The 27,003-nt window shown below is 43.9% G+C and overlaps 1 protein-coding gene across 1 annotated transcript; it reads left to right on the top strand.

Annotated features, from left to right (window-relative positions):
• The first annotated feature begins 22,521 nt into the window (after positions 1–22,521).
• LOC119348983 (proline iminopeptidase-like) lies at positions 22,522–25,967 on the top strand. Its single transcript, XM_037616994.1, has 10 exons — positions 22,522–22,856; positions 22,983–23,081; positions 23,181–23,291; positions 23,378–23,440; positions 23,546–23,639; positions 23,905–24,002; positions 24,163–24,264; positions 24,614–24,727; positions 25,272–25,346; positions 25,701–25,967. Exons 1-10 carry the CDS (start codon positions 22,737–22,739, stop codon positions 25,794–25,796), a joined length of 972 nt encoding a protein of 323 aa, XP_037472891.1. The 5' UTR covers positions 22,522–22,736; the 3' UTR covers positions 25,797–25,967.
• The last annotated feature ends 1,036 nt before the right edge of the window (positions 25,968–27,003 follow it).

The raw sequence follows: 27,003 nt of genomic DNA, 5'->3' as shown, positions 1-27,003 counted from the left end.
CAAGACACACCTCCGAGTACATTAAGGGCGTGCATGATTTTCTCGAAGTGGCTGAGACAAACAAGCAGAATGGTTTTATGTGTTGTCCATGCCCTATATGTGGGAATACGAAGTCTTACTCTGACCGGAAAATCCTCCACACCCACCTGCTTTACAAGGGTTTCATGCCACACTATAATTTTGGACGAGGCACGGAGGAATAGGGGTTATGATGGAAGACGGCGAAAAAGAAGAGTACGATGACAACTATGTGCCCCCTAAATACGATGATGCTACTGAACATCAAGAGGAACCAGACGATGTGCACGATGATGCTGCAACGGGCGAATCTGTTGAAGATCAAGAGGAACCAGGCGATGTGCCCGATGATGATGATCTTCGCCGGGTCATTGTCGATGCAAGGACGCAATGCAAAAGTCAAAAGGAGAAGCTGAAGTTCGATCGCATGTTAGAGGACCACAAAAAAGGGCTGTACCCCAATTGCGAAGATGGCAACACAAAGCTCGGTACCATACTGGAATTGCTGCAGTGGAAGGCAGAGAATGATGTGCCTAATAAAGGATTTGAGAAGCTACTGAAAATATTGAAGAAGAAGCTTCCAAAGGATAACGAATTGCCCGACAGTACATACGCAGCAAAGAAGGTCGTATGCCCTCTAGGATTGGAGGTGCAGAAGATACATGCATGCCCTAATGACTGCATCCTCTATCGCGGTGCGTACATGGATCTGAACGCATGCCCGGTATGCGGTGCATTACGGTATAAGATCAGACGAGATGACCCTAGTGATGTTGATGGCGAGCCCCCAGGGTTCCTGCGAAGGTGATGTGGTATGCTCCTATAATACCACGGTTGAAACGTCTGTTCAGAAACTGAGAGCATGCCAAGTTGATGTGATGGCACAGTGAGGACCGTAAGAAAGACATGAAGTTGAGAGCACCCGCTGACGGGTCGCAGTGGAGAAAAATCGAGAGAAAGTACTGGGATGAGTTTGCAAGTGAGCCAAGGAACATATGGTTTGCTTTAAGCGCGGATGGCATTAATCCTTTCAGGGAGCAGAGCAGCAATCACAGCACCTGGCCCGTGACTCTATGTATGTATAACCTTCCTCCTTGGATGTGCATGAAGCGGAAGTTCATTATGATGCCAGTTCTCATCCAAGGCCCTAAGCAACCCGACAACGACATTGATGTGTACATAAGGCCATTAGTTGAAGAACTTTTACAGTTGTGGAATGGAAATTGTGTATGTACGTGGGATGAGCACAAACAGGAGGAATTTTACTTAAAGGCGTTGTTGTTCGTGACCATCAACGATTGGCCCGCTCTCAGTAACCTTTCAGGTCAGACAAACAAGGGATACCACGCATGCACGCACTGTTTACTTGACACCGATAGTATAGACCTGGCAAGCTGCAGGAAGAATGTGTACCTGGGCCGTCGTCGATTTCTTCCGACCAACCATCAATGTCAAAAGAAAGGCAAGCATTTCAAAGGCGAGGCAGATCACCGGAAGAAGCCCGCCATGCGTACCGGTGATCACATACTTGCTATGGTCAATGATTTACACGTAATCTTTGGAAAGGGTCCCGGCGGACTAGCTGTTCCGAGTGACGCTGGGGGACACGCACCCATGTGGAAGAAGAATCTATATTTTGGGACCTACCCTACTGGAAAGACCTAGAGGTCCGCTCTTCGATCGACGTGATGCACGTGACGAAGAACCTTTGCGTGAACCTGCTAGGCTTCTTGGGCGTGTATGGGACGACAAAAGATACAGCTGAGGCACGGGAGGACCTGCAACGTTTGCACGAAAAAGACGGCATGCCTCCAAAGCAGTATGAAGGTCCTGCCAGCTATGCTCTTACCAAAGAAGAGAAGGAAATCTTCTTTGAATGCCTGCTTAGTATGAAGGTCCCGACTGGCTTCTCGTCGAATATAAAAGGAATAATAAATATGGCAGAGAAAAAGTTTCAGAACCTAAAGTCTCATGACTGCCACGTGATTATGAGGCAACTGCTTCCGGTTGCATTGAGGGGGCTTCTACCGGAAAACGTCCGATTAGCCATTGTGAAGCTATGTGCATTCCTCAATGCAATCTCTCAGAAGGTGATCGATCCGGAAATCATACCAAGGCTAAGGAGTGATGTAGTGCAATGTCTTGTAAGTTTCGAGCTGGTGTTCCCACCATCCTTCTTCAATATCATGACGCACGTCCTAGTTCATCTAGTTGACGAGATTGTCATTCTGGGTCCCGTGTTTCTACACAATATGTACCCCTTTGAGAGGTTCATGGGAGTCCTAAAGAAATATGTCCGTAACCGCGCTAGGCCAGAAGGAAGCATCTCCATGGGCCATCAAACAGAGGATGTCATCGGGTTTTGTGTTGACTTCATTCCTGGCCTTAAGAAGATAGGTCTCCCTCAATCACGGTATGAGGGGAGACTGACTGGAAAAGGCATGCTTGGAAGGGACTCAATAATATGCAGGGACGGATATTCTTGGTCTCAAGCACACTACACAGTTCTACAGAACTCTACGTTGGTGACCCCGTATGTCGATGAACACAAGAACAGTCTGCGCTCCAAACACCCGGAGCAGTGCGACGACTGGATTACATGTGAACACATCAGGACTTTCAGCAGTTGGTTGGAAGCACGTCTCAGAGGTGACAACACTGTTTGTGCTGAGCTGTACTTGTTGTCCAGGGGACCATCTTTGACTGTTACGATTTGGAAAGGATACGAGATAAATGAGAATACATTTTACACGATTGACCAAGATCAAAAGAGCACCAACCAAAACCGCGGTGTCCGCTTTGATGCAACAACCGAGAGGGGAAAGGACACATATTATGGTTACATAGTGGACATATGGGAACTTGAGCACGGACATGATTTTAAGGTCCCTTTGTTTAAGTGCAAATGGGTCAATCTGTCAGGAGGCGGGGTACAGGTAGACCCACAGTACGGAATGACAACAGTGGATCTGAAAAATCTTGGGTACACTGATGAACCGTTTGTCCTAGCTAATGATGTGGCACAGGTTATCTATGTGAAAGACATGTCTACCAGACCGAGAAAAAGAAAAGATAAGGAAGTGAATACATCATACGGTGAGCCAAAGCGCCACATAGTTCTTTCAGGAAAAAAGGACATCGTGGGAGTGGAGGGCAAGACAGACATGTCTGAAGATTATGAAAAGTTTCATGAAATTCCTCCCTTCAAAGTCAAGGCTGACCCCAGCATCCTAATAAACGATGAAGATTATCCATGGTTACGGCGCAATAAGCAAATGACAGAAGCGAAGAAAAAGTGAAGACTTTATCCCGCAACTATTATGATGATACCATGCCAACTTTGTAACAGACGAGTATGATACTATTATCCATTTTGTACAAGCACATGCTATGTGGGTGAATTTATGATACCATGCCAACTTTCATCTTTTTTAGTGTTCATTTGAAATGCTTTAATGTCTTATGGTTCGGCCCTCGTAATAATTAAAAATAGCAACAATAAGTATTTTGTTGTAAGTAGAATCAAAATAAAATAAATAAAGCAAGAAAGAAAACAAAAAAATAAAAAAAAGTGTTTTCAAATTTGAAAACTAATGGCACTAACAGAAAGTTTATAATTTTTCTAAAACTAAAAGCAAAAAGAATTAAAAAATAGAGCAAAAAACAAAATAAAATAAATAATGCAGAAAAAAACAAAAAAACTAGAAAATAATCAAAAATAGCAACAATGAGTATTTTGTTGTAAGTAGAAACAAAATAAAATAAATAAAGCAAGAAAGAAAACAAAAAAACAAAAAAAGTGTTTTCAAATTTGAAAACTAATGGCACTAACAGAAAGTTTATAATTTTCCTAAAACTAAAAGCAAAAAGAATTAAAAATAAAGCAAAAAACAAAAGAAAATAAATAATGTAGAAAACAAAACAAAAAAGTGGAAAAAAAATAAAAATAGCAACAATAAGTAAAGAAAACAAAAAAACAAAAAATGCCTCCTAGTGGGCCCCCACGGCCTGAATACGACTAGAAATCCTAGTATGGGCCAGGATTCAGGCCCACAGTAGGCCCAGAAGGCCCATCAGGCAAAGCAATAGCAAGTAGGCCCGAAAGCCTGAGGTGGAGAGGAGCTCGAGAGGGGTGCGGTAGTGGGGCTTATAAACCACTGCGCGCCCCTCTCAACTAGCGAGGTGGGACTAAACTTTGGCCCCGACACGGGCAGCACAGGGGCCTTTGGTCCCGGTTGGTGCCACCAACCGGGACTAAAGGGTGCATTAGTCCCGCTTGGTTTCACGAACCAGGACCAATGCTCTTGCTATATAAGTAGCACTTTGCAATTTTGCAGAGTTCATCACCACGGTTGCCCCCCGACGACGCCGAGCACATCGTCGCCGCCAGGCTGCCCCGACGCCGCCCGTCGCCGTCGCCGTCGCCCGCGCCCATCGACGTTGCCGACCGCGCCCTCGCCATCGCCCGCGCCCTCGCCCGTCGCCATCGCCGCGCGCCGTCCCTGCCCCGCGCGCCGCTCCTGCCCGGCCGCGTGCCGCTCCTGCCCCGACGCCGTCGCCGCGCCACTCCCCGCGCCCCTGCTCGCCCCGACGCTGCCCGCCGCGCGCTCCTCCCTCTCTGAGCACCGCGCCTCTGCGGCCCCGCCGCCGCCATGCTATTTTTTATATGTTTTTAGATTCATATATGTATGTATGTATTTTTTAGATATATGTATTTTTTTATGTTTGTTCATATATGTATGTATGTATTTTTTACATGTTTTTTATGTATGTATGTATTTTTTCAATTGTAATGATGTTTTAAAGTATACATATATGCAAAAGTTAGATTTTTAGAAAAGTTTTATTTATATATGTTCTCTGATTTAGTACATTTTAGATTAGTTTAATTTTTAGTAAAATTTTATATATCTAGCTAGGAAAGGAAGAAGAAGAAAAAGAATGAGAGGAAAAAGAAAAATAAGAAGAGGAAGAAAGGAGAAGAAGAGGGGAGGAAGAAGAGGAGAAATAAATAAGAAGAAGAAAAAAGAAGAAAATGAAGAGGTTTCTATTTTTTCTTCTTCTCCTCTTTTTTTCCTTCTTTTGTTTCTTTGATCTACTCCTGATCTATTGCTTTCTTCTTCTCCTCTTTTTTTGGTGATATTAATTATTGTAGAATATGCAAATGTTTGTATATTCATATGAGCAATGCATTAGGCAAAACCTTTGTTTTTTTACGAAATTTTCTATTTGAACATTTTTTTAAAACAAGCAATACTAAAAGAATGAGAGGAAAAAGGAAAATAAGAAGAGGAAGAAAGGAGAAGAAGAGGAGAGGAAGAAGAGGAGAAATAAATAAGAAGAGGAAAAAAGAAGAAAAAGAAGAGGAGAAGAAGAAAGGAATAGAGGAGAAGAAGAAAAATAGAAATTTCTATTTTTCTTCTTCTCCTCTTTTTTCTTCTTCTTCTTCTTCTTCCTTCTTCCTTCTTCCTCTTTTCTTCCTTTTCCTTATTTTCCTTTCTCGAGGGAGAAGAAGAAAAAGAAGAGTAGAAAAAGAAGAAAGGAATAGAGGAGAAAGAAGAAACTTCAACACGAGGGGGGGTACCGATACCCCCTCCCCGATAACATTATTTTCCCATGTATATGTATGTCGCGTCGTTGTCGATATAACCCCCTCGAGATAACTTCGACATGAGGGGCGGTTGATATATATACCCCCTCTCGACCGTGATAACTTATACAACGGTAGCACCCCCCCCCCTCGGCCCTCTCGCTCGACCAAAACTCTCGAGGACACCCAAACCCTAGAGAGAAAACGATGTTCGTCTCCTACCCCCTCCCGCCGCGCCCCTACCCGACAAATTAACTCTCTCGAGGCCACCCAAATTTACCAAGTTAAAAGAGCATTGTCGTCGAGACCACCCCAAACCCTTGAAGCGTTGTGTCGAGGCGACCCCAAACCCTAGAGAAGCAGCGTCGAGGCCACTAACATGATTCCTTATTGTGATTAACTAGCTAGTTCTACGTTTGCCACTAATATATATATATATATATCCATCTGTACCATGTTTGAATAATAATTGAAATGTTGTAAATATTTGCAGAAACTATGGAGCACTCCCGAGACGAAGAAACAGAAGCGATGTTGGGGGACATAATCGCAAATGGAAGTTATGAAGTTGCGTCATTTCTCCTCGACACCGATGGTCAGCTGGAAGGACTGGGTGAAGAAGAGGGCTATGTTCATGATGGCTTCGGCCCATTAATGCCGGTACAAGAAGAGGATTGTGTTCATGATGGCTCCGATGACACAATGGAGGTACAGGAAGGAGACCGTGCTAACTGCTCCGGTGACCGAACCGAGTCCGGCCAGGTATATATATATTAGTTAAGCCCGTGCTGACTAGTTAATTGATGCATCCATTGTTTTGGTATATGTACACATATTAATTACTCTCGTCTTTCTTTCTTATAATTTCTAGCCCTACGGATCGAGCACAACTTCGGTAAGGAGACGAGGCCCGAAGAAAAAGTTGAGATCGGATGAAAAGTTTGAGATCATAGAAATCGCGCCCGGTGGTGAACCGATTGAACCCATCCGGACAAAGCGCGCATTTTCTGCTCGGTGCGGGGTTCTTGTTAGGGACAAGATCCCGATCAGCATCTAACAATGGTATAAGCCTAAGGAGGAAGACCCTGAGGTGTCTTATGTCAATGATATGCAGAAAAAAGATCTTTGGACTCAGCTGAAGGCAAATTTCACCCTACCGCCAGAGGAGGATCCGGAGAAGCCAGTTAAAGAGCAATTAATCAAGTCTTGTGCTCTTAAGAAGATGGCAACCCTATTCAGAAGGTGGAGGAAAGAGCTGAACAAGTTTGTCGACAAAGAAAAGACACCAGAATTCATCGGCAAATATGAGAAGATCAAAGATCACTGGCCCGCATTTGTGGCCCACAAGACATCGGAAAAGAGTAAGAAGATGTCGGCGACAAACAAGCTAAATGCTGCGAAGAAGAAGCTTCACCATCGCACGGGGTCAGGTGGCTACCTCAATGCCAGGCCTAAGTGGTCCAAGGCTGAGAATGATCTGCTTGAAAAGGGGATCGAACCAGAGACAATGTACTGGCTAGACCGTTGCCAGACTTGGTTCTTCAGGGCTGGCGGAACCTTGGACCCTGTATCAGGGAAGTGCCATTGGATGGATGAGCAACTGAAAATACCAGTCAAGCACCTTCGACACTATATCGATGTAGCACAGCGAGGGACGTTCATTCCAGACAGGGAGAAGGACGAGCTCACAATGGCCCTCGAGAATCCTGAGCACCCTGGAGGGACACGAGGCACGCCAGGCTCCATTCCGTGGAAGGTTGGTTTTCCGTACGCAGGGGGTTACAAAACCCACGAGAGGAGGAAGAAACTGGAGCAGGGCCAACTGCAGGCGCTGCACGAAAGGGTAATGGAGCTAGAGGAACGAGAAGAGGAACGAGAAGCAGTAGATCGCCGCAAACGACCTGCCGAAGCTTCCCCCGAAGCTACCCCGCCATCTCAGCGGAGAAGCAGCGTGGCTTCCACTAAGCTGCTTCAGCTGGAGCATGTCTTGACGGCTCCTGCCAGCTATCCCGTGGATGCTATCACGGAGTCTCAAAATTGCCACATTATGGCGCGATGGATGAATTTCAAGGTCAAGGAGGTTGTTGGCTCTGTTTATCCCAGTGGACCCGGCACAACTTACCACTGCCAGCCGATTCCAGAAGGATATGCTAAGGTGATGGTGGATGAAATAACGGAGGGATTTGAGGACCTCCTGCTTGACCACCCTACGATGAAGGGGAGACTAGGCTGGGTTCTGCTCTGAAGACTCCATGCCTATGGCGGAAGGAGCTCATCAACCTTCTGAACTGGACGCCTCTGCCTCCTCCTCCTCCTCCGGCGAGTCAGGGCACTCCGCCTCCTCCACCGCCTCCTCCTCCGGTGAGTGACGATCAGGGCATGCGTGGCGGCACTCTGCCTCCTTCTCCGGCGTGCGGCAGCACTCCGCCTCCTTCTCTGCCTGCGTCGGCGCTCCCGAGCAGCCAGCAGCCTCCTCCTTCTCCGCCTTGCCAGCAAGGGCGGAAGAGACCCGCCGCCGCCCCGGCTGCTCCGGCGCGTCGTAGTCCTTCTCCTCCGCCTCGTAAGCAAGCACGAAAGAAGACAGACGCCGCAGCCGCTCCGTCTGCTCCGGCGTCTAGCAGCACAACCAGAGGCGGGAGGCAATACAGATACGGTCCATCTCTCAAGCCTCTATAGAAGTTACCGTACGAGAGGACCGAGGAGGAAAATGATACGATCGTGCGGACCCACGTGAAGGAGTTCTTTGAAGGGGTGAAAGCAAAGAGACATCCACCTCCGGAGGAGAAGGTAGATCCGGTGAAAGCAAAGCGCACTCTCGATGCCCTGAGGAAACCGGCAAAGTCTCCGCCGAGAACCAACTATGAGCGCATTACTGAACAGACATATCTCCAAGTGGAGCGGTCGGGAAGTACTGTCAGACATCAAAGAGCAAGAGAATGAGCAGCTGCGAAAAAATTGACCAGCTCGGCGAACAAGCAAACCAATCGTGCCCCCCGCTCAATGTGTCTAGCGGCAACATCGTTGCTAATATTTCGGGGATGGTGGCCGGTTATGGCAATCTACAAGATTACCTGCCTGACAATGCACTTCCTGATTTCATGGAGGTGGAGGAACATAGATACGAGTACGGGAAGCCTCTCGTCAAAGATGAAAAATCTCTAACAACGATGATGCGAAGATTCCATACTTGGTACATGAAAACCTGTAGAGAGTCTGGGGGGACGAATACTTTGTATCTGAGAATTAAAGAGGAGCACGACCTCGTTGGAAATGATCTGTTGCCTGTTCCATTTGAGGAGTTCTTCGAGTTCTTCAATCAAAAGGCCCTCGATAAATTAACGGTCTTTTGCTACTGCCTATAAGTACTATTTCTGTCATTAAGTCTCTATATATAGCTCGGCTCTTTCATTGCATGTATTTATAATTAATTATCCTCAATATATTATGCAGATTGAAGATCGTCGAGTGCAAAAAACAAGAAATTTATGATATTGGGTTCATTAACACAAATATCATAGATGTATTTCTGGTTGAAAAGCACGTCAAAGAGGCCGAGGACAACTTGCTACAATCGTTGATCAAAAATCAAAACAAAGATACCATACTCTTTCCTTACAACGGCAAGTGAGTGTTACTGTCGTGTGCATATTCGGTTTCCCTTATTACTCGAGCGAGGTTATAGTAATGTAATTGATGAGTTATGCATGCGTGCGCAGGTACCACTATATTCTTCTGGAGATTAAGCTTGAGCGTGGACTAGTAACCGTCTTAGACTCGAGACGGAAAGATCCCAAAACCTATGCGGACATGACTGAAAGCTCAGCAAGTAAGTTCAATTGATCATTATCGCACCATATCGGCAACTTTTTGTTCATTTCCTGATATCTCAAGTAATAATAATTATTTTCTTTGTCTTGCAGGGTTTGGAAACAGTTCACCGCTAAAGCTCCGGGACTGCCGAAGGAGCTGCGATATACATACCCGAAAGTAAGTACTACTGGCTAGCTAGTTGCGCGCATCTCCCATTGATTCTATAGCTATACTTTCATCAATGCCATTTATAATGCTTCATTATCAGTTTGATTGACCTCTATTTATAGTAAAGTGCTTGTGGCAGGAACAAGGGAATGAGTTCTGTGGATACTACGTTTGCGAGTTCATCCACACAGCGACTTTGAAAAACAAGTGGGGCTACTCTCAAAGACAATATTGAAGGAAATATGCCCTAGAGGCAATAATAAAGTTATTATTTATTTCCTTATTTCATGATAAATGTTTATCATTCATGCTAGAATTGTATTAACCGGATACATGATACATGTGTGAATACATAGACAAACATATAGTCACTAGTATGCCTCTACTTGACTAGCTCATTAATCAAAGATGGTTATGTTTCCTAACCATAGACATGTGTTGTCATTTGATTAATGGGATCACATCATTAGGAGAATGATGTGATTGACATAATACATTCCATTAGCCTAGCACTTGATCATTTAGTATGTTGCTATTGCTTTCTTCATGACTTATACAAGTTCCTGTAACTATGAGATTATGCAACTCCCGTTTACCGGAGGAACACTTTGGGTGCTACCAAACGTCACAACATAACTGGGTGATTATAAAGGAGTACTACAGGTGTCTCCGAAGGTACATGTTGGGTTAGCGTATTTCGAGATTAGGTTTTGTCACTCCATTGTCGAAGAGGTATCTCTGGGCCCTCTCAGTAATGCACATCACTATAAGCCTTGCAAGCAATGTGACTAATGAGTTAGTTGCGGGATGATGCAATATGTAACGAGTAAAGAGACTTGCCGGTAACGAGATTGAACTAGGTATTGGATACCGACGATCGAATCTCGGGCAAGTAACATACCGATGACAAAGGGAACAACGTATGTTGTTATGCGGTTTGACCCATAAAGATCTTCGTAGAATATGTAGGAGCCAATATGAGCATCCAGGTTCCGCTATTGGTTATTGACCAAGAATAGTTCTAGGTCATGTCTACATAGTTCTCGAACCCGTAGGGTCCGCACGCTTAAGGTTTCGATGACAGTTATATTATGAGTTTATGAGTTTTGATGTACCGAAGGAGTTCGGAGTCCCGGATGAGATCGGAGACATGATGAGGAGTCTCGAAATGGTCGAGACGTAAAGATCGATATATTGGACGATTATATTCAGAGTTCAGAAAGGTTCCGAGTGATTCGGGTATTTTCGGGGGTACCGGGGAGTTACGGGAATACGAGGAAGAAGCAATGGGCCTCATGGGCCAAGTGGTGGAAGAGAGGAGGCAGGGCGCGCGGCCCCCCTAGCCCAAACCGAACTGGACTAGGGGGCCGGCCCCCCTTTCCTCTTTTTCCTCCCTCTCCTTCCTTCTCCTTCTCCTTCCCTTCCTTCCCCTCTCCTAGTTGGACTAGGAAAGGAGGGAGTCCTACTCCCGGTGGGAGTAGGTCTCCTCCCTGGCGCGCCCTCCCTTGGCCGGCCGCCCCCTCCCCCTTGCTTCTTTATATACGAGGGCAGGGGGGCACCCCAAGACACACAAGTTGATCTACGGATCGTTCCTTAGCCGTGTGCGGTGCCCCCCTCCACCATATTCCACCTCGGTCATATCGTCACGGAGTTTAGGCAAAGCCTGTGCCGGTAGAGCATCATCATCGTCACCACGCCGTCATGCTAACGGAACTCATCCCCGACACTTTGCTGGATCGGAGTCCGGGGATCATCATCGAGCTGAACATGTGCTGAACTCGGAGGTGCCGTACGTTTGGTACTTGGATCGGTCGGATCATGAAGACGTACGACTATATCAACCGCGTTTTCATAACAGTTCCGCTTACGGTCTACGAGGGTACGTGGACAACACTCTCCCCTCTCGTTGCTATGCCATCACCATGATCTTGCGTGTGCATAGGAATTTTTTTGAAATTACCACGTTCCCAATAGTGGTATCAGAGCCTAGGTTTTATGCGTTGATGTTATATGCACGAGTAGAACACAAGTGAGTTGTGGACGATACAAGTCATACTGCTTACCAGCATGTCATACTTTGGTTCGGTGGTATTGTTGGATGAAGCGGCCCGGACCGACATTACGTGTACGCTTACGCGAGACTGGTTTTACCGCCGTGCTTTGCACACAGATGACTAGCGGGTGTCTGTTTCTCCAACTTTAGTTGAAACTAGTGTGGCTACGCCCGGTCCTTGCGAAGGTTAAAACAACACTAACTTGATGAACTATCGTTGTGGTTTTGATGCGTAGGTAAGAACGGTTCTTGCTCAGCCCGTAGCAGCCACGTAAAATTTGCAACAACAAAGTAGAGGACGTCTAACTTGTTTTTGCAGGGCATGTTGTGATGTGATATGGTCAAGACGTGATGAGATATAAGTTGTTGTATGAGATGATCATGTTTTGTTGAAGTTATCGGCAACTAGCAGAAGCCCTATGGTTGTCTCTTTGTTGCATAAGATGCAAGTGCCAAATAATTGCTTTACTTTATCGCTATGCGATAGCAATAGTTGCAAGAGCAATAGTTGGCGACACGACCATGTGACGACGCATTGATATAGATCAAGATGATGAAGATCATGGTGTCATGCCGGTAACGATAGAGATCATGACAGTACTTTGGAGATGGAGATCAAAAGGCGCAAGATGATCATGGCCATATCATGTCACATATTTTGATTGCATGTGATGTTTATCTGTTATACATCTTATTTTGTTTTGTTTGACGGTATCATTATAAGATGATATCTCACTAATTATCAAGAAGTGTTCTCCCTGAGTATGCACCGTTGCGAAAGTTCTTCGTGCTGAGACACCACGTGATGATCGGGTGTGATAGGCTCTACGTTCAAATACAACGGGTGCAAAACAGTTGCGCACGCGGAATACTCAGGTTAAACTTGACGAGCCTAGCATATAACAGATATGGCATCGGAACACGGAGACCGAAAGGTCGAGCGTGAATCATATAGTAGATATGATCAACATATTGATGTTCACCGCTGAAACTACTCCATCTCACGTGATGATCGGACATGGTGTAGTTGATATGGATCACGTAATCACTTAGAGGATTAGAGGGATGTCTTTCTAAGTGGGAGTTCTTAAGTAATATGATTAATTGAACTTTAATTTATCATGAACTTAGTCCTGGTAGTATTTTGCAAATTATGTTGTAGATCAATATCTTGCGTTGTTGCTTTCATATGTTTTTTATATGTTCCTAGAGAAAATTGTGTTGAAAGATGTTAGTAGCAATGATGCGGATTGGATCCGTGATCTGAGGTTTATCCTCATTGCTGCATAGAAGAATTATGTCCTTAATGCACCGCTAGGTGACAGACCTATTGCAGGAGCAGATGCAGACGTTATGAACGTTTGGCTAGCTCAATATGATGACTACTCGATAGTTTTGTGCACCATGCTTTATGGCTTAGAATCGGGACTTCAAAAACATCTTGAACGTCATGGACCATATGAGATGTTCCAGGAATTGAAGTTAATATTTCAAGCAAATACCCGAGTTGAGAGATATGAAGTCTCCAACAAGTTCTATAGCTAAAAGATGGAGGAGAATCGCTCAACTAGTGAGCATGTGCTCAAATTGTCTGGGTACTACAATCGCTTGAATCAAGTGGGAGTTAATCTTCCAGATAAGATAGTGATTGACAGAATTCTCTAGTCACCATCACCAAGTTAGTAGAACTTTGTGATGAACTATAGTATGCAAGGGATGACAAAAACGATTCCCGAGCTCTTCGTGATGTTGAAATTGACGAAGGTAGAAATCAAGAAAGAGCATCAAGTGTTGATGATTGATAAGACCACTAGTTTCAAGAAAAGGGCAAAGGGATAGAAAGGGAACTTCAAGTAGAATGACAAGCAAGTTGTCACTCCCGCGAAGAAGCCCACAGCTGGACCAAAGCCTGAAACTGAGTGCTTACACTGCAAAGGAAATGGTCACTGGAAGCGGAAATGCCCTGAATATTTGGTGGATAAGAAGGATGGCAAAGTGAACAAGGGTATATTTGATATACATGTTATTGATGTGTACTTTACTAGTGTTTATAGTAGCCCCTGAGTATTTGATACTTATTCAGTTGCTAAATATTAGTAACTCGAAACAGGAGTTACAGAATAAACAGAGACTAGTTGAGGGTGAAGTGACGATGAGTGTTGGAAGTGGTTCCAAGATTGATATGATCATCATCGCACACTCCCTATACTTTCGGGATTAGTGTTGAACCTAAATAAGTGTTATTTGGTGTTGGCGTTGAGCATGAATATGATTTGATCATGTTTATTGCAATACGGTTATTCATTTAAAATTAGAGAATAATTGTTGTTCTGTTTAAATGAATAAAACCTTTGATGGTCATACACCCAATGAAAATAGTTTGTTGGATCTCGATCGTAGTGATACACATATTCATAATATTGATGCCAAAAGATGCAAAGTTGATAATGATAGTGCAACTTATTTGTGGCACTGCCGTTTGGGTCATATCGGTGTAAAGCGCATGAAGAAACTCCATAAAGATGAATTTTCGGAATCACTTGGTTATGAATCATTTGATGCTTGCGAACCGTGCCTTTTGGGCAAGATGACTAAAACTCCGTTCTCCGGAACAATGGAACAAGCTACTGACTTATTGGAAATAATACATACCGATGTATGCGATCCAATGAGTGTTGATGCTCGTGGCAAGTATCGTTATTTTCTGACCTTCACAAAATGATTTGAGCAGATATGGGTATATCTACTTGATGAAACATAAGTCTGAAATAATTGAAAGGTTCAAAGAATTTCAGAGTGAAGTGGAAAAATGATCGTAACAAGAAAATAAAGTTTCTACGATCTGATCGCGGAGACGAATATTTGAGTTACGAGTTTGGTCTTCAATTAAAACAATGTGGAATAGTTTCACAGCTCACGCCACCTGGAACACCACAACGTTATGGTGTGTCCGAACGTCGTAACCGCACTTTATTGGATATGGTGCGATCTATGATGTCTCTTATCAGTTTTACCACTGTCGTTTTGGGGTTGTGCATTAGAGACAGCTGCATTCATGTTTAAAAGGGCACCATCTAAATCCGTTGAGACGACACCGTATGAACTATGGTTTAGCAGTAAACCTAAGCTGTCGTTTCTTAAAGTTTGGAGTTGCGATGCTTATATGAAAAAAGTTTCAACCTGATAAGCTCAAACCCAAATCGGAGAAGTGCGTCTTCATAGCATACCCAAAGTTAACTATTGGGTACACCTTCTATCACAGATCCGAAGGCAAGTTATTCGTTGCTAAAATGGATCCTTCCTAGAGAAGAAGTTTCTCTCGAAAGAAGTGAGTGGGAGGAAAGTAGAACTTGATGAGGTAATTGTACCTTCTCCCTTATTTGAAAGTAGTTCATCACAGAAATCTGTTCCTGTGACTACTACACCAATTAGTGAGGAAGTTAATGATGATGATCATGAAACTTCAGATTAAGTTACTACAGAACCTCGTAGGTCTTCCAGAGTAAGATCCGCATCAGAGTGGTACAGTAATCCTGTTCTGGAAGTTATGTTACTAGACCATGACGAACCTACGAACTATGAAGAAGCGATGATGAGCCCAGATTCCGCAAAATTGCTTGAGGCCATGAGATCTGAGATAAGATCCATGTATGAAAACAAAGTATGGACTTTGATTGACTTGCCCAATGATCGGCGAGACATTGAGATTAAATGGATCTTCAAGAAGAAAATAGGTGCTGATAGTAGTATTACTATCTACAAAGCTCGACTTGTTGCAAAAAGGTTTTTCGACAAGTTCAAGGTGTTGACAACAATGAGATTTTCTCAACTATAGCGATGCTTAAGTCTGTCCGAATCATGTTAGCAATTGCCACATTTATGAAATCTGGCAAATGGATGTCAAAACTGCATTCCTTAATGGTTTTCTTAAAGAAGAGTTGTATATGATGCAATCAGAAGGTTTTGTCAATCCTAAAGGTGCTAACAAATTGTGCAAGCTCCAGCGATCCATCTATGGAGTGGTGCAAGCATCTCAGAGTTGGAATATACGCTTTGATGAGTTGATCAAAGCATATGGTTTTATACAGACTTTTGAAGAAGCATGTATTTACAAGAAAGTGAGTGGGAGCTCTGTAGCATTTCTAATATTATATGTGGATGACATATTGTTGATTGGAAATGATATAGAAATTCTGGATAGCATGAAAGGATACTTGAATAAGAGTTTTTCAAAGCAAGACCTCGGTGAAGCTGCTTACACATTGAGCATCAATATCTATATAGATAGATCAAGACGCTTGATAAGATTTTTCAATGAGTACATACCTTGATAAATTTTTGAAATAGTTCAAAATGGAACAGTCAAAGAAGGAGTTCTTGCCTGTGATGCAAAGGTGTGAATTTGAGTAAGACTCAAGACCCGACCATGGCAAAAAATAGAAAGAGAATAAAAAGTCATTCCGTATGCCTCAGTCATAGGTTCTATAAAGTATGCTATGCTGTGAACCAGACCTATTGTATACCTTGCTCTGAGTTTGACAAAGGAATACAATTTTGATCTAAGAGTAGATCACTGGACAGCGGTCAAGAATATCCTTAGTGAGGACTAAGGAGATGTTTCTCGATTATGGAGGTGATAAAAAGGCCCGTTCTAAAAGTTACAACGATGCAAGCTTTTACACCAATCCAGATGACTCTAAGTCTCAATCTAGATACATATTGAGAGTGGGAGCAATTAGCTAGAGTAGCTCCATGCAGAGCATTGTGGACATATAATATTTTGCAAAATACATACGGCTCTGAATATGACAGATCCGTTGACTAAACTTCTCTCACAAGCAAAACATGATCATACCTTAGTACTCTTTGGGTGTTAATCACATAGCGATGTGAACTAGATTATTGACTCTAGTAAACCCTTTGGGTGTTGATCACATGATGATGTGAACTATGGGTATTAATCACATGCAGATGTGAATATTGGTGTTAAATCACATGGCGATGTGAACTAGATTATTGACTCTAGTGCAAGTGGGAGACTGAAGGAAATATGCCCTAGAGGCAATAATAAAGTTATTATTTATTTCCTCATTTCATGATAAATGTTTATTATTCATGCTAGAATTGTATTAACCGGATACATGATACATGTGTGAATACATAGACAAACATATAGTCACTAGTATGCCTCTACTTGACTAGCTCATTAATCAAAGATGGTTATGTTTCCTAACCATAGACATGTGTTGTCATTTGATTAATGGGATCACATCATTAGGAGAATGATGTGATTGACATGACCCATTCCGTTAGCCTAGCACTTGATCGTTTAGTATGTTGCTATTGCTTTCTTCACGACTTATACATGTTCCTGTAACTATGAGATTATGCAACTCCCGTTTACCAGAGGAACACTTTGGGTGCTACCAAACGTCACAACGTAACTGGGTGATTATAAAGGAGTACTACAGGTGTCTCCGAAGGTACATGTTGGGTTGGCGTATTTTGAGATTAGGTTTTGTCACTCCGATTGTCGAAGAGGTATCTCTGGGCCCTCTCGATAATGCACATCACTATAAGCCTTGCAAGCAATGTGACTAATGAGTTAGTTGCGGGATGATGCATTATGTAACGAGTAAAGAGACTTTCCAGTAACGAGATTGAACTAGGTATTGGATACCGACGATCGAATCTCGGGCAAGTAACATACCGATGACAAAGGGAACAACGTATGTTGTTATGCGGTTTGACCGATAAAGATCTTCGTAGAATATGTAGGAGCCAATATGAGCATCCAGGTTCCCCTATTGGTTATTGACCAAGAATAGTTCTAGGTCATGTCTACATAGTTCTCGAACCCGTAGGGTCCGCATGCTTAAGGTTTCGATGACAGTTATATTATGAGTTTATGAGTTTTGATGTACCGAAGGAGTTCGGAGTCCCAGATGAGATCGGGGACATGACGAGGAGTCTCGAAATGGTCGAGACGTAAAGATTGATATATTGGACGACTATATTCGGAGTTCGGAAAGGTTCCGAGTGATTCGGGTATTTTCGGGGGTACCGGGGAGTTACGGGAATACGAGGAAGAAGCAATGGGCCTCATGGGCCAAGTGGTGGAAGAGAGGAGGCAGGGCGCGCGCCCCCCTAGCCCAAACCGAATTGGACTAGGGGGCCGCCCCCCCCTTTCCTCTTTTTCCTCCCTCTCCTTCCTTCTCCTTCTCCTTCCCTTCCTTCCTCTCTCCTAGTTGGACTAGGAAAGGAGGGAGTCCTACTCCCGGTGGGAGTAGGACTCCTCCCTGGCGCGCCCTCCCTTGGCCGGCCGCCCCCTCCCCCTTGCTCCTTTATATACGGGGGCAGGGGGGCACCCCAGGACACACAAGTTGATCTACGGATCGTTCCTTAGCCGTGTGCGGTGCCCCCCTCCAGCATATTCCACCTCGGTCATATCGTCGCGGAGTTTAGGCAAAGCCCTGTGCCGGTAGAGCATCATCATCGTCACCACACCGTCGTGCTGACGGAACTCATCCGCGACACTTTGCTGGATCGGAGTCCGGGGATCGTCATCGAGCTGAACGTGTGCTGAACTCGGAGGTGCCGTACGTTCGGTACTTGGATCGGTCGGATCGTGAAGACGTACGACTACATCAACCGCGTTGTCATAACGCTTTCGCTTACGGTCTACGAGGGTACGTGGACAACACTCTCCCCTCTCGTTGCTATGCCATCACCATGATCTTGCGTGTGCGTAGAATTTTTTTGAAATTACTACGTTCTCCAACAAATATGAAGTGCGTAAGCAATAATATTCATAATTTCATTTTATTACACCATCATTTCTGTTGAGGTTCATTCATATATATGTATTAATTAACCCCCTTCTTCAAATTAGACGTGGCAGATGCGGAATGAACTCCTAGAACCAGATCGCATGAAAGCAATTCAAGAGGAACTGACGGGATTCTTTCTTGACCACATCATCAACAAAGCCGGAGAATACCATGCGAAAGTTGATTTCAATTGCTAGGGGACTGTAATTGAGAGATCTTACATATTGTACATGTATGTAGCCAGTAGCGTCGGATACATGATACGAAAACTTGTTGTTCGACCAATCTCTCGGAGAAGGAGAGGTCGATCGATCATTTCTCTCGGTATGCATGACGAACTTCTGTACTCAATGGTTCCCTTCATTTTCTTACTAGCTAGCGTGTCGAGGGCTATATGTATATAGTACGTAGCGTCGACCAAGCACGGATATAAGAGAGGACACTTCCCTCTATTAATTAGCTAGCTAACACAATATATGAAACACCTAAATTAACCCCCCCCCTTCAAAAAAAACAAAAACCCCAGCCACTGGAATGCTGATGCGTGGATGCCTTTTGGTCCCGGTTGGTGCCACCAACCGGGACCAAAGGCCCCCCTGCCTGTGCTCGGCGCACCGGCCACGTGAAGGACCATCTGTCCCGATTCGTGTTTGAACCGGGACTAAAGGGAGAGGTATTAGTAACGACCCATTAGTCCCGTTCACGAACCGGGACTAAAGACCCTTACAAACCGGGACAAATGCCCCCTTTTCTACTAGTGAGTCCACAAACATTGCAAGACCCACAGCGCAAGGCGATTACGTGTTTTGAGTGAAAATGATAGATTGATAGACACACTACAACTTATATATGTTTGGAAGAGACGCATCGCACACGATCGATGATTGCAACCGATGTAACGGTTAGAAGAGAAGGGCAAAGAGGGGCGTCTGTTGCTAGAAGGCAACTGAACGTGCATGACAAGGGGAGATTTTCCCTCTAATTACTAGTACAAGTTTTTTTTAATTGTTTGGATTACTTATCACATGTATCACGTGGTAATTACTAGTACAGGTTAATTAATCACAACAATGACGACCTGCATCGCACCACAGGAAAGGCTCCGGGTACGCCTTGACCCGAGTTAGGCCAACGGCCGGATAGGCATCTTAGTCGTTCCAGCTCGACCAGTGGATGAACCGGCACGCGCGATGCAACAAGCCGCCTCGGGCGCCCGCGAGGGTCACCGGCTCGTGCAAGCGGCCCACACAATGTCTAGGTCGTGTGAGCGACGCGCACATTGTCTGGCTCACACGAGTGATGCAGCTCGGCAGAGAGCCTCAGAAAGGGAAAAAGTCCAAAACAAACCTTCAATTTATAGGCGAAAGTTAAATTAAACCCCGAACTCTCAATCCCTGAAATCAGCACGCCAAACTCTCTAATCCCGGCCTATTTTAAACCTTGACAGAACATAGTCGGGATTTGCTAAATTAGGCCGGCCCAGAAGCGAGTTGCTCGCGCGCGCGCACTAATCTGGTTTTTCTTAGTTTCTTCCTTTTTCGTTTTCTTTTCTTTTTCATTTTTACACATGTCTAATTTTTCTCAGTACCCAATGTACATTTTTAACACACGCATTAAATATTTTTGGATAAACTTTTGATATTTTCAAATACATTATGTACATTTATAAATTACATGTTTTCAAAACTTTTTGATTACATGGTAATATTTTTTTCAACTACATGTTTTACATTTTCTTAATGATAATAAACATTTTATAAAACTACACAACACTCTTTACATGGTTCAACATTTTTAAATTTGCATACACTTTTTTCAACGACATGCCACATATATTCTGTTAAGGTTATGACACATTTTTTTACATCACGCAAACATTTTTTTACATTGTAAACACATTCTTTTAAAAATGTCACAAACACAATTTTTTGAACTCGTGATCATTCTTGAAATGTTACATTTTTTTGAATGTATAAAACATTTTTTGAATCACACGAATATTATTATACATTGTATAAACATTTGGATTGGCCGGTACATTTTATAAAACTTGAGATATTTTTTAGATGTCACAAAATATTTCCAGGTTTCAGAAAATGTTTATGTATCAAAACGTGTCCGTACTTTAAAATTTTGTTCAGGTTGCAGAAAAAATTAATGTTTCAAAAAGTGTTTGCACTTTTAAATTTTGTTCAGGTTTCAAAAAATATTTATAAAGGTGTTCTCTTTTTCAAAGTTGTTAGTTTCTTAAAAGTATTCGACATTTTCAAAAAGTTCTCGCACTTTATAAAATGTTCAAAGATTTCATAAATAAATTTGTTTTCAATAATTGTTTGCCCCTACAAAATGTTTACAAAGTTCGACGCTTTGGTTTCTGATTAAATATTTCGGGCCTCTGACTATGTCAGTCATAGTCGTCTGGTGTAGTGGCTACTAGGTCCCAAGTTCGACTCCACAACATTTTGTTTGTTTGGAATTATTACGTCGCTCGTTAAGGAAAAGAAAGAAAGAATTTTTATGTTGCGTGTTATGGAAAAAAACTCGCTTCATGTCTGGTGCGCTGGCCCAGTCGAGTCCACTGCCAACAATCCGTAACAATTTTTAAATAAAATATTTATGAAATAATTTACGAAACTCCAAAAACAGTATTTAAAAATGTGACACAATTTTGAAAATACGAAATACTTTTCATAGCATGTGGAAAAATATTGGAATTCTGAACATTTTTTGATAAATGTGATTTTTTTAAATCGCGAACAGTTTTTTAAATGCTAATAGAGTTGATTTTGTGTGAAACATGAAATTCCAAACAGTTTTTAAAAACCAAAACGAATTGAATTTGTGCGAAAAATAGAAAACGGAAACATTTTTAACTTTTGAGCTATTTTAGAAATGTGCGAACATTTTTTAAACCTCACGAATTCTTGTTGTGTTATAGTGGACCGGCCCAAATTCTAGTCCGTGAGAGTAGCTGGAATCCCGGCCGGGATTGTAGTCTTCCCAATGTGCCAAACAGGTCTAGAGTCCAAAATAGACCGAGATTACAAGTTCAGAGTGCCAATTTCCGGATTCAAAGTTCAGGGTTTGATTTAGCTTTCGTCTACAACATCAAGGTTTATTTTGGACTTTTTCCCCAGAAAGCCAATGCTAGCAAGCAGGCTCGACCCAGTCTGGCGGGCTCCACGCACGGGCGCTCCAGCTGGCGTGAGCGACTAAGCCCGTACGATGCTGACGGATGCCGATAGACGGGTCCGGCCTCCCCGTCGCATGCGGGGCGCCGCATGATGGTGACTCCGTGCGCGCGCGGTCCACCCGCCATGTCATCCGTGCAGATTGGACGGTGCGGAGACCCCTCGAGAGGCTCCCTCCGACGACGACGGAGGTCACTCTCGGCCACGAAGCCGGTGACACTCCGGTATCCTTTATGCAGGAGTAAATAGCACAACTTTTACCAGTTCAAAATAATATATGTTCTCATGTGTATCAACTCAAGAAGTATAGAAAATGATCAATTCCCTCCCGCAAAAAAGAGAAAAGAAAAGAAAATGATCAATTCCAAGCCGCCGATGTGTCGATCCAGCAGCCGAGCTCCGTGCTCCTCCGGCCGCCTGCAGCCGACGTCGACCGGCCGCCGGCCGCGGTGTCAGGCCGTCCGTCGCAAGCGCCGAAAAGTGCAGGCAGGCAGACACACACGCGACGCGAGCGCTTTTTAGCACCCGCCACCCGGCCGCCCGTGGATCGATCGACCGGGCGGGCGCCACTCCACTCCCCACTCGCCAAACGGAACTACTATGCGGACGACTTGGTGTGGACGAACTGTGGACGATGGAGGATCCAACGGTCATACCCAGTTGTCCACTACGCATGGATGGTATGATCTACTGCATCGTGCAGAAATCGTCCAGATACTATCGTGTGTGTAGCAGCGTTGCTCGCCAAAACGGAGACGGAAACGGAAAACCACCACCCAAATGATCCGCCCACTCTCTCTTCCCCTCCTCCTCCTCCGCTGTCCCGCCCCCGCACGCCTCTCGCGCCCGCCGCCTCCTCCCCCACCCCCACCCCAAGGTAACCGCCATCATCTCCTCGATCCCCACGACCCCAGAGCCTTATCTCCATGACCTCTCACAACTACTAGATCTCCACCCCCCTCCCTCCTCCAGGCACACGGGCCCCAGGGAACTGCCGTCTTCTCCGCGCGCACGGCAGGCAGAGACACCACCGCCGCCCCCGCTCCTCCTCCAGCGCCAGCCTCTCCGGCCCGGAGATGGATCCCGCCGCGCGGAAGGATCTGTACCCGCACGTCGAGCCCTTCGACACCGGCCGCCTCAGGGTCTCCGACGTCCACACCATCTACTACGAGCAGTCCGGGAACCCCGGGGGCCACGTGAGCACCACCACCAACCCGACCCACCCTTGACCCCCCCTGTCCCGACACCAATGCGCTCCTCACCGACGCGCCTCCTCGTTGTCTGACAAAACCTGGCTGACTTTTGTTCTGTTCTGTCTGCAGCCCGTCGTCTTCCTCCACGGCGGCCCTGGGGCCGGCACGTCGCCGGGCAACCGCAGGTTCTTCGACCCGGAGTTCTACAGGATCGTGCTGTTCGACCAGGTTAGTTTCGATCCCCCCTTTTTTTTAATCTCTGTTTACCAGTGTTTTGGGAGACTGTGGTGGTGCCTGTGCTTAATTTGCGTTTGTGTTTGACTGCAGAGAGGCGCTGGCAAGAGCACTCCCCATGCTTGTCTAGAGGAGAACACCACCTGGGACCTGGTGGCTGACGTTGAGAAGCTCAGGCAGCACCTGGACATTCCAGAGTGGCAGGCAATTGCAATTACATCTTCTCAGCAATTTGTTTGCTTCTATGACTTTCAGTATAAATAAATTCACTGGTTATGAGGATAATGTAGGTGTTTGGCGGTTCATGGGGAAGCACCTTGGCCCTCGCCTACAGCCAGACTCACCCTGATAAGGTGGGTAATTTACTGTCTGCCGCAGTTTCGTGTGAGCCTGAATTTAGTAGCAAAAGGAGTTAGTATATTGTAGGCTCTGCTAATACTATCCCTGATGGTTTACAGGTCACTGGCATTGTTTTAAGAGGCATTTTCTTGCTTAGGAAAAAGGAGCTTGACTGGTTCTACGAGGGCGGCGCAGCAGCTGTTTTCCCAGATGGTATGTTGTGCTATGATAATGATATGAAGAAAACTGGTTAAATGTTATCAGGCAATTGAAAAATTACAGGTAGTTATGTCCATTATGTCCCTTAGAGCAATTCCACTCAAAGAGTTGAAGTTGTCCAAAATAGTACTGAAAGAATTGAAGAGCAGGCAGCCTTTTTAGCCAAAGCCACTCATGTTTCTTCTGAAACACAGGCATTGTATTTTGCAGTATGCAGTTGTTGTGCAAATAGATTGCTTACTTTAATTTTAATATGCAGCATGGGAGCCATTTAGAGATTTTATTCCGGAGGACGAAAGGAACTGTTTCATAGCTGCTTACAGCAAAAGGCTAACTTCCTCTGACGCTGATGTCCAGGTAGACTCATCTATTTACGTTATGCGATATATTTGATGGGTTCCTTTTCGTAGTTTCCACACGGTTCCTCCTTTTTATTGCTTATGGTTGAAACATATAGCAGTGCCTACATTGGTTTTCTTGATGAACAGACAATAATTACTACTGTTTGACCATTTAGATTCAAGCTGCTAAGAGATGGACAACGTGGGAGATGATGACTGCACATCTTGTTCAAAATCACGAGAACATTAAACGAGGGGAGGATGACAATTTTTCATTGGCAAGTACTTTCACAAGCTTCCTATGTTCATCAGATTACATTATTTTATTTTTACTGTTGGCCAACTAGCATCATTATCATAAAAAAGATATTTGCATTTGTTAGCATTTTTTGGGGAATAATACGATAGTGCCTTCGAAGGGCTCTTTTCGAAGTGAAATCCTTGTTCCAATGCTAGTACACTGATAAGTGTCGAATCTTTCTTTAGATGTCTGCAGTGACTTCTTTTTTTGCTTTTAAGGTTACACACCACAAGACGTTTGTCTATACACACTTTGGATGTTGTAATACTCTACTGGCTTGATACTTTCTATTGTATATTTGGTAACACATGATTAACTCTCTTCAGGCATTTGCAAGGATTGAAAACCACTACTTCATTAACAAGGGATTCTTAGACTCGGACTCTCACTTATTGGACAACGTCGAGAAAATTCGTCACATTAAATCTTTCATTGTACAGGTACATGTGTACTCAAGCTTTCTTGGTTTGCCATTATGTGTGTCCGTTTTTTCCAATGCATTTAGCTAGACATAGTGTCTAGCTCCTGTAGTCTGTTAATCTTTCCCAGTTGTTACCAAGTTCACATAGGCACAGTGCCAGTATCATATGCTCTGTTGGCGGCTAAAGTGTTCGAACTTGAAAGTGATGTTTCAACCCTTCCTGCCTTTCTTAGCTGAGATATGATCTTCATGGTAGAAATCAATTTGTAGAAGCGTCATTCTTAAACAATGGTTTGTCAATTGTATGAATGAAAATTTGATGCATCACAAATCATTCACGAGTGAGTATTTTTCATTTTTGTATGGTCTGTAGTAAGTTGGCTTCCTATTATTTTACTATACCGCTCTGCAATTGTGAAGAGGTGGCTTAAATTTAAACATGACTATAGTTTACACTAAAAATGAGTTTAATGTTACTACTGTTTTTAAGGTTCCATATAGAACAAATAAAAAAGATGGTTCCAGACAAGGTACATTTGTAAATTATAGTGATTATGTTTCAGGGGCGGTATGATATGTGCTGTCCTATGATGTCTGCTTGGGATCTTCATAAAGCTTGGCCTGAAGCGGAGTTTAAGGTAAACATCATCCATCATTTCCATATTTTCCAAAATCTGTTCCTCCAAGAACTAGATGCTTTTCCTGTTCCATTGCTATTATTTCCTGCTTACTTTGTTCTGAAGCATTAAGTAACTGTCATGTTTGGTAGTTCAGGCCATCTTGTTTGACTTCAGACTGGCATTATTTGACTGACTTCTGAAAGCAATCAGGCTCACATTTTTCGCTAACTTTGCTTCTGATAAGTTTGCTAAGTTCCACGCGTTCCAAACATCGTTGCCATGCATACCGGTCAATCAGGCATCACTTTTTGGGTATCTTGCTATCTCTAAACTGCTCGATATAAAATATTGACCTAGGACATATAACTGCAGGTGGTTCCAGATGCAGGACACTCGGCCAATGAAGTTGGCGTTGCGGCTGAACTGGTATCAGCTAACGAAAAGCTTAAAAGCATGTTGAAAAAATGAGCAGCCTGACTCCATAGTGGCTCACAGCCTCTGGCAAAGAATTTCAGCCCAATTTTACTGGGGTTACGTTGCAAAATAAGAACTGGTACCACCATTTTAGCATTTAGCAGCCTGATTGTACGTGTCAAACAGTTCCCTATTCAATCAAAGTTGGCTGTCTTAATTTTATCCCGTTGGCTTGTTTCCAAAAGTATTTTTTTTAAGAAAAGGCTCAAGCCTAGCCTGATTTTGAATTAACAAAGCCATCGAGGATTACAATGAACAGCTTACAAAGGAAAGAGAACAGGAAATAGAAGGACATGGAGTTTCTGCTCCTGAACTTGAACATTAAAACCAAAAATGCTAAAAAAATTCAAAACAAAACAATTTTGATCTTTTTGGCAGCAAACATTGTTAAATGTTCTACGTATGTGCATGTTTTCATGAAGAAAAAACACTGCTAATGCTTTGATGCTCCGAGAAAACTGTTTTTTAAAGAATTGCGGAGTGCTGCCAAGGCCTCCACGAATGTGATTTGATCACGAAAAATTGCACACATGAAGAAAACTAAGCAATATTTGTTGTAAAAAGAAATTCAACATTCTTTTTACATTTTTTATTCTACTATTTATAGAGCAGCATTTGGGCTCGGGATTAGAAAGGCATTTTTGTGAACGGCAAAGATACAGAGCGCTCGAACAGCTTACAAACTAACAACAATACGATCAAACTAAAGAAAGATAAGGAGTCCAGCCCAAATTGCCATGGTCAAAGTCAAACGTCTAGGGGTGAGTGTATGCGCGTGTATTCATAGGGGTGAATGTATGCGCGTGTATATGAGCGCTTGCGTCTGTACTGTGTTCAAAAAAAATCGTCAAGGTCAAAGTCAAACGTCTAGAACAGCAGCCACACCAACAACAGCTCCCCCTACTCCCGAGGAACATGCCAAGGACGACAATCCATTCGATGCTACCTCCGAAGAGGAGCACAATCCTCTCGCTCTGGTTCAAAAGGCGTCGTACCTTCGGAAGGAAGAGTGCTCACCCTAGAGCCGTATGAACAATGCCGACTTAGCAGCCCGAGCATGAGGGGCCAGAGTGCAAACAACAACCATGGGGCTCCCATGACCTCATCGCCGACAATAGGCCAACCAGACATCCAAACGCAACTAGAAGAATGCCACCACAAGGCAAAGACCGACGGGAGAAGAAGTATATCATAGCACAAG

Source organism: Triticum dicoccoides, chromosome 1B (assembly GCF_002162155.2).
Source record: "Triticum dicoccoides isolate Atlit2015 ecotype Zavitan chromosome 1B, WEW_v2.0, whole genome shotgun sequence".
NCBI classification, from domain to species: domain Eukaryota; kingdom Viridiplantae; phylum Streptophyta; class Magnoliopsida; order Poales; family Poaceae; genus Triticum; species Triticum dicoccoides.
The sequence above is the reverse complement of the archived record's forward strand: the minus strand, read 5'-3'. Positions and strand labels throughout refer to the sequence as shown.

Coding starts and splice junctions, on each gene's coding strand:
- LOC119348983 (XM_037616994.1), top strand. CDS start 22,737: ATGGATCCCGCCGCGCGGAAGGATCTGTACCCGCACGTCGAGCCCTTC. Junction 23,292..23,377: donor TGGACATTCCAGAGTGGCAG/GCAATTGCAATT, acceptor AGGATAATGTAG/GTGTTTGGCGGTTCATGGGG. Junction 24,728..25,271: donor TTAAATCTTTCATTGTACAG/GTACATGTGTAC, acceptor ATTATGTTTCAG/GGGCGGTATGATATGTGCTG.